The sequence below is a fragment of the Penicillium concentricum genome (genome assembly GCF_028827145.1).
Source record: "Penicillium concentricum strain IBT 3081 chromosome Unknown utg000001l_segment0_segment0, whole genome shotgun sequence".
NCBI classification, from domain to species: Eukaryota; Fungi; Ascomycota; class Eurotiomycetes; order Eurotiales; family Aspergillaceae; genus Penicillium; species Penicillium concentricum.
Genome location: NW_026622754.1, coordinates 424,150 through 436,229, shown reverse-complemented (window position 1 = coordinate 436,229; position 12,080 = coordinate 424,150). Strand labels below are relative to the sequence as shown.

At 47.3% G+C, this 12,080-nt stretch overlaps 5 protein-coding genes across 5 annotated transcripts; 3 read left to right on the top strand and 2 right to left on the bottom strand.

Moving 5' to 3' along the window:
* Positions 1 to 579: 579 nt before the first annotated feature.
* Positions 580 to 2,823, top strand: N7517_000176 (pseudouridine synthase PUS7; the record flags this gene model as incomplete). The annotated part of the gene is made up of 2 exons (XM_056717906.1): positions 580 to 785; positions 837 to 2,823. The coding sequence occupies 2 exons, from the start codon at positions 580 to 582 to the stop codon at positions 2,821 to 2,823; spliced, it is 2,193 nt and encodes a 730-aa protein (XP_056582041.1).
* Positions 2,824 to 3,096: 273 nt separating this feature from the next.
* Positions 3,097 to 4,308, bottom strand: N7517_000175 (uncharacterized protein; the record flags this gene model as incomplete). The annotated part of the gene is made up of 1 exon (XM_056717905.1): positions 3,097 to 4,308. The coding sequence occupies one exon, from the start codon at positions 4,306 to 4,308 to the stop codon at positions 3,097 to 3,099; it is 1,212 nt and encodes a 403-aa protein (XP_056582040.1).
* Positions 4,309 to 6,070: 1,762 nt separating this feature from the next.
* Positions 6,071 to 7,929, top strand: N7517_000174 (cation:proton antiporter; the record flags this gene model as incomplete). The annotated part of the gene is made up of 7 exons (XM_056717904.1): positions 6,071 to 6,107; positions 6,167 to 6,373; positions 6,437 to 6,562; positions 6,612 to 6,662; positions 6,712 to 6,832; positions 6,895 to 7,429; positions 7,489 to 7,929. 7 exons carry the CDS (start codon positions 6,071 to 6,073, stop codon positions 7,927 to 7,929), a joined length of 1,518 nt encoding a protein of 505 aa, XP_056582039.1.
* Positions 7,930 to 8,716: 787 nt separating this feature from the next.
* On the top strand, positions 8,717 to 10,054 carry N7517_000173 (uncharacterized protein; the record flags this gene model as incomplete). Its single annotated transcript, XM_056717903.1, has 2 exons — positions 8,717 to 8,778; positions 8,872 to 10,054. The coding sequence occupies 2 exons, from the start codon at positions 8,717 to 8,719 to the stop codon at positions 10,052 to 10,054; spliced, it is 1,245 nt and encodes a 414-aa protein (XP_056582038.1).
* Positions 10,055 to 10,161: 107 nt separating this feature from the next.
* N7517_000172 (FAD-binding oxidoreductase) lies at positions 10,162 to 11,950 on the bottom strand (the record flags this gene model as incomplete). Its single annotated transcript, XM_056717902.1, has 6 exons — positions 10,162 to 10,439; positions 10,488 to 10,693; positions 10,748 to 11,081; positions 11,144 to 11,234; positions 11,289 to 11,685; positions 11,739 to 11,950. 6 exons carry the CDS (start codon positions 11,948 to 11,950, stop codon positions 10,162 to 10,164), a joined length of 1,518 nt encoding a protein of 505 aa, XP_056582037.1.
* Between the last annotated feature and the right edge of the window lie 130 nt (positions 11,951 to 12,080).

Genomic DNA, 12,080 nt, shown 5'->3' with positions numbered 1-12,080 from the left:
TAGTAATGAGATCGTGATTAGCCAGCGCATGGCTGGAAGACGGGAGAAGGGGAGGATGAGAAGCTAGTGCCATGATAATTTAGTTGGGCCCGGGCAGTGGTGGATACCGGAAGTAGCTTCGGATGTGTGTCGCTGGATAAAGAGTGTGTAGCCTGCCACTTTTACAATCAACAATTTGCATCTTTCGCTTTGGCAATTGGGGCTCTTTCTATGTTTACTGAATGTCACACCGCTATTTGAACACTCTGTTCGAGTGTATTGAAGGTATTAGAAATATCTCGGTTTGTGTTCGTACCATGTAGCTATTTCCCTTTAACTAGTTATGATTTTATATAGGGCTTAGTAAATACACTCAGTAGACAATACCTGGCTAAGCTACCCTGAATGAGATCTATTAACTATTGAAGGTGTCAAACATTCAATGAAGTGAAGTAGAAATGAAGTATAAGTTTCCACGTCCCAACGCGGTAAGTAGGGCTGACCCGCACTTGGCCCTGGCGCGCTATTCCTAATCAGTAAAGAAAAGTTCCTGAAGGTCAACCTTCTCCATTCAACCCCACCCATTACGAACGATACAAGATGGAGAAGCCAGATATCGTGGAGTCTCCGCGCAAGCGACAGAAGACCGAAGATGTAGCCTCAACTGAGGTGGCTATCACCCTTGATGGCGCAGCTGAGACCAGCACCGCAGTCTCAGATGCGCAGACTCTGAAGGAAGCCGAGGTCGGAATCACGGAGTTTGTGAGCAACGACACTGAAGGATTCTCAGGTATCCTGAAAAAGAGGTGAGCTATTCTGTTCCTCTAATTGAGGATTTGGCTAATAATCATGCGCAGGTACACAGATTTCATGGTCAATGAGATCATGACCAATGGCGAAGTTGTCCACCTCCGAAGCATCGATAGGCCCGGCAAGCCCGCGCCTACTACGACAGAGCCTGCCACTGTGCCAAAAGCCCCCGAGGCGGGAACCCAGGCTACGGAGCAAACCGAGGGTACTCCGGCCTTGGATGCGGAAACACCAGCTGAGTTCAAGGTTTCGGAAGAGGACCACACTCTTCTAGAGGAATACTTTGGCGCTCAAAATGCTGCCGAGATAATCGCGCTCCACAAGATCGCCATGGCTAAGCCAAAGGGTCGGCCCAGTGAATTTGGAAAGGTCACCTTCGCCGTGTCTGATCGCGACCTTCGCACCAAGATCCACCAGGCCATCCGTCGCATTTTCAACTCTCAGCTAGAGTCTACTACCGACGCAGAGGGAAATATGTCAATCACTGCCGCGAGCAACCGTTTCAAGCGCGGCGCGACCGCAGGACGAGCCAATGGCCGGATCCAGGGTCATCGAACAAACTGGGAAGAACTCGGCGGGCCATACCTGCATTTCACCATCTACAAGGAAAACAAGGACACAATGGAAGTCATTGGCTATATTTCTCGCTCGTTGAAGATGAACCCCAAGTCTTTACAGTTCGCTGGAACCAAGGATAGGCGGGGCGTGACTGTGCAGCGTGCCTGTGCTGTGCGCCTTCAGGTCGATCGGCTTGCACGAGTGAACTCGGAACTCCGCAATGCTTTCATTGGAGACTTTGAGTACCGCAAGCAAGGCCTCGAGCTTGGGGATTTGCAGGGCAATGAGTTCGTGGTTACTTTGCGCGACGTTGAAATCCCTGGCGTGAGCCTGAGTGATCCTCAGGCTGCGATTGCCAAGGCGTCCGAGGTCGTCGGTACATCGTTGAAGAACCTATACCAACGAGGATACTTCAACTACTACGGTCTCCAGCGATTTGGAACCTTCGCAACCCGAACGGACACAGTTGGTGTCAAGATGCTGCAGGGGGATTTCAAGGGCGCATGCGATGCTATTCTGCACTATGCTCCTGAATCTCTTCAGGCGGCAATGGAGGGGAAAATGTCTACTGCTAACATCGGTACTGATGACAAGGATCGCGCCATGGCCATCAATATTTTCCAGACCGGCGGTAACGTCAATGACGCTCTGCAAAAGATCCCGCGAAAGTTCTCCGCCGAAAACAATCTAATCCGCCACCTCGGCAGGAATAAAAAGGATTATTTGGGTGCGCTGCAGTGTATCCCCCGGAACCTGCGATTGATGTACGTGCACGCATACCAGTCACTTGTCTGGAACTTTGCTGTTAGTGAGCGCTGGCGACTCTACGGCGACCGAGTGGTGGAAGGCGATCTCGTCATTATTCAAGAGCACCGCGAGAAGGAATCTGGTTCCGCTGTCGAGGCTGCCGAGACTGTCGATGCTGACGGTGAAATCATCGTTGTTCCTCAGGGCGAGGACAGTGCCGTTGCGGCCGAGGACATGTTCATGCGGGCACGTCCCCTGACGGCCGAAGAGGCAGCCAGTGGCAAATACACCATCTTTGACTTGGTTCTTCCCCAGCCTGGATATGATATCATCTACCCCGAAAACGAAATGAAGGGATTTTATAGTCGCTTCATGCAAAGCGAGCAGGGTGGTGGCCTTGACCCGTCCAACATGCGCCGCAAGTGGAAGGACATCAGCCTTAGCGGCGGCTACCGTAAGATTTTCAGCCGTATGGTGGGAGATAACTACTCTTTCGACGTGAAGCTTTATTCCAAGGACGATGAGCAGTTCGTTAAGACAGATATGCAGAAGTTGAAGCCCGAGGAGGAGAAAGCCGATACCACCATGGCCGATGAGACGGCAGCTGATAAGCTAGCTGTTGTTCTGAAATTCCAGCTGGGATCAAGCCAGTACGCCACCATGGCCCTTCGGGAATTGACGCACGGAAAGGCCACAGCCCACAAGGCTGACTTCGGTGGTGCAGGATAACCGGAAGAGGAATCAGCGCCGACTGTAATTCATTTTCACGCTGTAAATGACCTCAAAATGCCCGTTACTATGACTACTGTGGCCAGAATATCATTCCAGTCAAATTCATGTACATAGTCTGAAATACACAACTTGTAGCCTATTACAATAAACCGCTACAAAAAGAACAGCCTCCCTGAATCCCCAAAACGTCAGAGAACCAAATGAAACCCACTTAACAGAAGCTCTAGACCAAGCTTAGCTTCATTATACCATATCATCTTACTAACACCCTCAAACTCCCCGAAACCGCATCCTCTCCTGCTCACCTATCGGCGACACCTCATCAAAAGACGACACCACAGAATGGTCATCAAAGTCCCTCTCCCTCCTCCGCCCATCCAGATCCGACACGTCAGAAACAGCATCATCATATTCATCATCCGAACCACCATGAGCAATGCCAATACCAACCTCGTCATCCTCAAAATCCTCAAAGGGCATCCTAGCCAACCGCGACGGCCCTCTCGAGGACGTAACAGACGCAACCCGACCCCTAAAATCCTGCTCAGTAGCACTCCGCCTCTGATCCATCGGAACTGCAACTGCAATCCCAAGCTCCGCCTCAGAGTCGTTAGGTCCACGGGTCATAGACATGCGGCGCAAGGAGGTCCCAGAACTGGGAGCGGGACTGGGCGTTCGGCCCCGACCTTCCGTCGAGGGCGAGATGCTAATAATCGGGATCCGGGGCATGGGGGGCATGGGCATGGCCGCTGATGACATCGCCGGTGTGGAAAATGAACGTCTTGGCTCTGGGGTCGATGATTTCGGGGATATCATTAGCTCTTGTGTCGATACAGCGCTTCGGTGACCGGTTGCTATGTCGTATGATGGAGGCAAGGCATTGCGTTTTTTGTCGCGGCGCCGTCGGTGGGAGAGGAAGAATAGGAACGCTAGGATTAGAGCTAGGCCGATTACCGAGACTGGGACTGCTATGGCGATTTTTGTTGTTTTTGATGGGCCGCCGGAGAAAGCGGTTGAGTCGCTGATTGCTGAGGTTGTTGAGGAGGCGGAGGTTATGGCTGATGAGGAGGCTGTTTGAGTGGATATGAGAGTGGATGGGTTTGAAGTTGAAAGTGTGGTCGGTGGTGTTTGTGATGGGTAGTGTGAGCTTGTTGCATCCAGTAGGCTGATTGGCTTTGGACTGGCTTCTGATGCACTAATATCTTTGACAGCTGGTGTTCCAGTTGATACCCATGTCAACTCGCTGCGTGTGGGCCATGAATCCGACCCACTAGGAAGAATGCTCGACACTGTCACAGGGTCTACCGAGCTTGACACTTCTGGTGTGATAATCTTGTTTTGTATGCCGGCTGTCGTCGTGGACACCACATCTGGGCCCGTTGATGCCACTGGCGTGGTCTCAATATATTTCGATGAACTGGAATCTGGGGTATCTGCATCGCCCGGTACAGTGCCCAACATTTCAAATGGCAAGAATCTCATAGCAGGTATGGTGGGTTGAAATCTAGATTCTCGGGGCACTTTCGTCTTATGTGAAGGCTCCAAAGCGACCTCTGGAAGACAAAGAACCGCCACGAAAGATACAAAAGACACGACTGACGCTAGAATTCTCCCATTAAATGCCGTTTTAGGTAACTCCTCGGTGTCTTTGTATAAAGTAATTAATTTTGCCCGGATTCAAGAGCAGAAGAGAGGTTGGAAGGTAGTAGGAAATACGTAGTTCCAAAAAATTCTTTGGAAGAATAGAAGCGAACATTCACAGATAATGTACAGCGGACAGCCCAACAGCCCCAGGGTGGGGGTTGAAGCACTGCCCTCAAGATGAGACGGTCCAACAAAGAAGCGCTTCGATATGTAGCGCTAGACTCGGCGTCAATGAAAAACTTCACAATACTCCGATCTCTTTGAATTGACACATTTGCCTCTCATAGAAATCATCACAACAATTATTACGATATCTTCTGTACAAACCATTCAAATCCATGAGGCTCGAATATGCTATTTTTACGACGTTCGCGCTAATATGGGGCCACGTAGGATCAACACGAGCCCTAACTACTTTCTATTTAGTTACTAGGCGGGGAAGTTCGTAGGTCAGGCTTACGGGGAATTTGATTATTGGATTATTATTATTTTTAACGCCGATGCTGACAGGAGTTGCATGTGCATCGAAATCGAGTATGGAGCCAATAATAAGTGGCCATATTTGACAAGGATTCGTTTAAAAAGAGCACAGCTTCCATTTTCTACTTTGGGTGCCTATCTACATAAAATTATGCAAGTGGGCCATGGCTCAACTCTCAGGCTACAAAATATTCATACCTGATATTATTATCCGAACACATCGTTGATATGAATTGCTCATAGTGTCGGGGGCTGAGAGTGCAAGGACCACAATACTAAAATTAGATCTAATAACCAACCTAGAGGATATACTATGTAGGATGATAATTCAAAATTTGTAAAAGTCTACTAAACCTAAACGAGATATACTTAGTCGTAGGTAGTATTGAACAAATTCCAAGCTGTGATGTTGATCCATATTCCTAATCTGATACAAGTTCGTTAAGAGTTCGTTAGGATGTCCCACTGAAGCTTAATAGGCTGATATTAATTATATATCTTATCCATATTTACAACATCAGTGTGAAAATAAGTCTACTACTTGAGAGATGGACTCCTGTCATAATCTTCTAATCTTGTTGCGATATATCTAAATCCATCACAGGGTGAGTTAGTGTTCCCTAAGCCCAGTGATCCTGACTCACTGCGTAGCTTTTCTATTCGTATCTAGCTTTCTAGTATTTCCCCTGCCTTGTGTGTTCATATGAGTCCAGGCCCGGTAATTATGTATTCCTTTCAAGGTTTATGCCTGGGGTTTCTGGCCTGTAACTAGGAATGTTAGAGCTTGTCTCTTCAATCCCCTCTCTATAGCCCTTTCGTCTTGTAGACTCAGATAATAATAGCATGTGAGAAACTGCTCAGGTGTAGACTGTATGAGGTAACTATGATGATGATGTAATGAGTGTGCGGTTCTAACAGTTGTAGAAGCCCCGGAGAGTTGAGATGAGTAATGTTCCGTTTCCGGTAATCCAATGTCTACGCTTCTTCGAATCCACCCAAGATGCCCAGATCATGCCCAGACTGCCCAGACTGTGAGGACCACAGAAGAGTCTTCACACTTTAATGTCCACCTGAGTGTTGGAATTCACTTCTTCAATCTTGTCAAAGACAAAACTCTAGTATGGCCGGTGGCTTCCTCCCATACCACGAACCCGGAAGTATGTACCCAAGCATATTCCAATTGATCTCTGCTCATTTCCTCACTGATCAATCGCAGCTGTCGATATCCTTATCATCATCTCTTTCTTCTTTTTCCTTTCCCTCGCAAAATGGGTCTCCGCGAAGGTAATCCAGGCCGGAATTATAGGCCAAATCGCCGTCGGCATCATCTACGGTGTACCGTTGGCCGATATCCTTGAACATAACTGGCAGAAGACCTTTTCTGTTCTAGGATATATCGGTCTGATTTTGATCATTTTCGAAGGTGTGAAAACATTTTTCTCTTGGCTCCTTGGCTTCTCTTGAATACTGATGTCATATATTCTAGGCGGTCTTGGCACTCGTGTCGATCTTCTGAAGCAGAATTTCACTCTGAGTATGATTGGAGCGGCAACTGGCGTTGTATTTCCAATTGGTCTTTCATTCCCTTTGCTATATCTTGGCTTTGGATATGGTTTGTTTTACTCGCCCGATACCTACAGTCAAAAGCTAATATGGACTAGGTGCGGTTGAGACCTTTATCATCGGAGCATCTCTTTCCGCTACTTCACTTGGTAAATTATTTCCACTAATGTGCGCGTTTCAATTGCTGATAAATATCAGGAACCACCTTTGCTGTGATCAGCTCTGCGTCTGGCTCGGTCAATCTCGCCGAGACCCGAGTAGGGTCAGTTCTAGTGAGCGCTGCTGTCATCGACGATGTTGTAGGACTGGTCATGTTAAGGTGTGTTACTTATTGGAACTGGAAGGTGTATGGTTGATTCATCAAGCTCACTAGCAGTATAGTGTCATTGCTGACTTGGGCAAAATCTCCGGAGATGGCGATGTCAATCTGGGCTGGCTTATTGGGCGTCCCATAGTGGCATCAATCGCCATGGCTATCGTAACACCCATCGTCACCAAATGGGTCTTTGCTCCTTTTTTCCGAACGTTCATTGAATACCACTTTGCCCGATTCGACCATATTTCCAACATCATCCTCATGACCCTTGTTCTTTCGGCGTTTGTTGCAATTGCTGGCTTTGCTGGTACATCCGTCCTGTTTGGTGCCTTTCTGGCAGGCGTATTCATCTCATACCTACCAAGCAAGCACCCCGACGGACCATTTGTGGTCATGAGTCGTGAGGAAGGCGAGCGCGAGGCGGATAAAAGCCCCACTTTTATCCATACATTTGAGAAATATCTGTTAGGAACTCAGCAGTATTTGATGGAGCCTCTGTTCTTTGCAAGTATCGGATTTGCGATTCCGTTCGTGCAGCTGTGGACGGGAAAACGAATTTGGAGAGGTGTGGTTTACACCCTTCTCATGGCATTTGCAAAGGTATACAGGTATACTTCAATCTCATTTTTCTTGGCATTGAGCTGACAAAGTCTATCTAGTGTATCGTCGGAATCTGGATCCCCATATGGCAACTTGCTGGGAGTAAATCTCACAAAAAAGAGTCACATGAACGGCAGAAGAGACGGCGAGGACCAAAAAACGAAAACAACAGCGCAAGCGACGATGAGAAAAGCATGCAAGAGAAGGGAAAACGGTGGAACCGAGCCTGGCTCGCCGCAGCACTTTTAGGATCTGCTATGGTAGCACGCGGTGAGATTGGGCTTCTGATCATCGAAATTGGACACAACGAAACTCCGTATGTTAGTGATGAAGGTTTCATCACTGGTGTTTGGGCCATTCTTTTGAATACTATCATTGGCCCAATTACTGTCGGTCTCCTGGTTCGATTCTACGCTCAAAAGATCGAAGAAGGGGAATGGGGAGTGCAGGATAGTTCCATGCCTGTCTCGAGTCATGCTGATGCACACGGAGCGGTATAGATGGTTTGTGTAAAGAGTGCATGTCAGGGGAGGTGATATGGCTGTATATAACATGTGGATGCGCTATGGGAGAGTATGGGGGTTTCTTTTTGATATATCTAGGCGGAATACCCTGAACAATTGAGAACAAACATTTCAAGTGGAGAGTTTACAAGCAATCAACGTATAAATTAAAACCTCTCAATGTGTACATATGTAGTTTAAATATACATAAGCTCCTGCAGGTGAAAGTGTAGAGGTTAAGCTTCGAAGGTTGTTTCTATTTCTATAGATGTGGCTTAGACGGCAAAATCCATGTGGGCCTAATAATACAATGCCAGGCAACAGGGATTTCTATACACAAATGTGGAGAGAAAAAGACAGTTTTAAAATAGGTATATAATACACTTATAGCTCTTTAACCCTTTTCTTTACCTATGAATATCCATACTTAAGTACCTAGGGTATATCGGGGCTGGGCTTAGTAAGCATCGGTGGCAATTTGAAGCCCCCCGCATTCCAAGGTTCCAATCTTGGAGACCCAAGGGAAGTCTGTTGTTCATTTTCCTATCTCGACTTCTCTCTTTGGCTTATGGAGATGGAGGGAAATATTCGGACTTGCACCGATCACTCCCATTCTAGCTTGTCGCTGCCTCAACCCGGAGGATATCAGACAGAAAAGCGCAGGCTATTACTGATTTATATCCATGGCTTCATGGGATCAGAAGCTAGCTTTCATGACCTTCCACTACATGTTCATGATCTGTTAACGGGATCGCTGACGGAGTCGCACGTGGTGTACACCCGCATGTATCCTAGATACAAGTCTCAAGGCGAGATACAAACAGCAGTGGATCAATTTAGCACTTGGTATGTGATCACACAACAGGAGATGTTTTCTTCCTAGGCAACTTTTTTTTTTAAGAATAAAAAGCACACGCATACTAATGGAGATAATTGCAGGCTATCACCACATGAGGCAGATGACCTAGATGTCATCTTGCTGGGACATAGTCTCGGCGGAATCCTAGCTGCAGATGTTGCGCGTCTACAACAAGATGGGCAACCAAAGCATCGAATTTTGGGAGTGGTGGGATTTGACGTCCCCTTTCTAGGAATTCATCCCCGCGTAATACCCACAGGAACTATGGGCTCTATGCCCAAGAAAGACCCGGCAGCTGAAGAGAAGCTCGCGGGAGAACAAGAATCCCTAGGCTTGAATCCAGCCTTCAAACCCGCTCCTTCCAATCCCAACTTTGACCCACCATTCATGAACGATGTGCGTCTGGTTGATCGTGGCTTCCTCAAGGGTATTATGCATTTTGTCAACAAAAACACCGACAATCTCTCGCGATCTATCTTCGATCGCATCGTATCACCTTTGAAATTTGCTGGTTGTGTCAATAACTACTCTGAACTTCGCCACCGGTACCGGCACTTGATGGAACTGGAAGCTGCTGAGTCCAGTCCCTGGAGAGTACGTTTCGTTAATTACTACACCACGAGCACCGGTCGCAAACCGCGGAAGTCCAAGACGAAAGCCGAAAAGAAAGCCGAAAAGGCTGCAAAAGAAGAGAAGAAGGCCGCGAAGAAGATCGGAGTTGATATGGATAAATGTGCAACGGAAGTACATTCGCAGGAATATACAGAGACGCCAGGTTCCGAAGAAACTGAAGTAACCACTTCCATGGGCGACATGGCAATCAAAAGAAAGCCATTGAAGACCATCTCTTCTAATTCTTCCCTGGCAACGGAAAAGGCCAACGATGACAAGGATTCTCCGCTGGCGGATGATATAAGTACCGCATCGTCTATCCCAGTCTCAGTCCAAACAGAGGACTCCCTCTCGGGAAGCGTTTCCCTCTCAACAGAGAGTGGCTCCATCGCAACCATGGAGTCCTCAGACCCTTCTAAACAACAACTTCGCAAGTTCATTCTCTTACCATCACATCATTGGAAGTACAATGATAACTCTCATTGGGAGCCAATATTAATGGAGGACATGGACGAAGTCATGGCACATCAGTCTATGTTTATCCCACAGGGTGCAAACTACGATCATCTTGTCGGAAATAGCGTTGGGCTAATTGAGCAATGGATTGAGAACGATCTTAGTCGACGATATCTCCAAGAAAGTCTCGACTGAACAGGTCATGTTAATTAGTGATCCAGCTTGTCATTTTCCAACTATGTAAATACATACTTAATAGATCGTATCTTTTCTTTCGCCAGAATGGAACCTCAAATTTCCCATTAGGCAGTCTTAGAAAGAAGCCACCCGTCATTTTGCAGCTTTTGGAAAACACCCTGGGGGTCAACTTCCTTCGCAACCGATCTGAGCTTGCTCAAATTTTCAGATCCATAGGTAGCCAGCGGATCCTGGTCTCGCGAAGAATAATTTGAATACTTGAAATCAATGTAAGTTCCATTCTTCTTTGCAACCGCTTCGGCTTGGTCGACGATTTTGCGGCTTGCTGTCAGCATAGTAGCCTCGTCCTCTGGGTTCAGCCAGTCCAACATAACCAAGATCCCTAGTCAAAGTAAGTAATCTGGAAAACCTATTCAAATTCAATACGTACACTGCTGTGGCTCTGCCTTTAAGCCTAGAGGATTGCCCCCTTGGTTATCGCAAGCCCTAGAAGCGCTGGATGAAATAGGTTGAATGTTCGTAATAAGACGAGCCCCAGGGACATTTTTCACTGCTTCCAGTTGCTGTAGACGACATTGTTCAATAGCGTTGTAGACATCCAGGTCAGGACGACTTGTCATCACTCGTATATCATGGCTGGCCAAGAAGAATTAGAAAGAAAAGTAGTACAGACACTGGGACAAGCAGTACCTTCTAGGTTCAGTAGCAGTAAAACTTGCAAAGACATTGACAATCTCAAAGATCGTGTAGACCTTGGATGGCACCACCTGGGCTACACACTCGATCTTATCGAAGGCGTTGAAGACAGCTGGTTTCTGCTCAACCGGGTCGGCATAAAGGAAAATGAGGAGCGTAGCATCCTCCATAAAGTGGCAGATTAGATTGGACTTGGAGTTCTTTTCGCTTGCTTCGTGGTAATCCATGATAGCTTTGAAGAGATTTGAATTTTGTCCAGGGGGGTAGATTAAACCTTCACACCATATTTTGTTGGAAAGTGTGGACATGGTGACTTTGGTCACGACACCTGTTGCCGACAAGAGGGGATTAGAACAGAGAAACATCTTGCTTAAATTGAAATAGTCCTACCAAAGTTAGGACCTCCGCCTTTCAGGGCCCAGAAGAGGTCCTTGTTGCTAGTTGCGTTGACCTTGGTAACCATTGAGTCTGCCAAAACGATCTTCGGTACAATCAGCATTTCTAGTCGCGCAAAGAGAGTTCATTCATCATTTACCTCATATTCTACAACGCCATGCGAGCTCAATCCACGCTCACTGTTCTGAAATGCCAGACCTCCCCCCAGAAGCAGGCCAGCCACGCCCACAGAAGGCTGACGTCCTCCAGTCACTGTGAGTCCGTACTCTTCGAGAGCTTTATAGACATCAAACCAGGTTTGACCGACTCCAATATCTGCTGTCAACCGATCTTCGGAAAGGCTGACAGTGTTGAACTTGTTCATCAAGAGAACTACGCCGCCATTGTTACTCGTGAACCCTGGGTTGTGAAGATGGCCGCCACTGCGGATAGAGAACTTGATGTCAAGGAATCGACAGAGCGCAAGAGCTTTGCCCACATCCTGAGGAGTTCGCGGGGTAACAATAATACCGGGAGTGAGCTGACAGTTGGTGGACCTTACAGAAGGAAATTAGATGTGTGCAAGATAAAGGATAATGGGATTCGGTACCAAGTTGTTTCCTTTCCCTCGGAAAAAATGATATCGCTCTGTACTACAGCATCATCGCCAAATACAAGACGGAATATATTCTCCGCTGTATTCAAGCGACAAGTAGCCTTGTCGGCATCGCTCAGGGCAAGGAACTGTGTAAGTATTGTTTCAGCATCGATACTCCTTTCCAGAATCTGAAGAATCGCCAAGATATTCGAAATATCTGCCATCTTGAATAGTAATGATGACTACTTCTTCTTTGGAGGGGCACTTTTCCCAGGGTGTTTTGTGGAACAATGACCAAGTACTAGCAACTCCCCGGGATTATACTTCCGCAAAGCCCACAAATGGGCCCGGCCT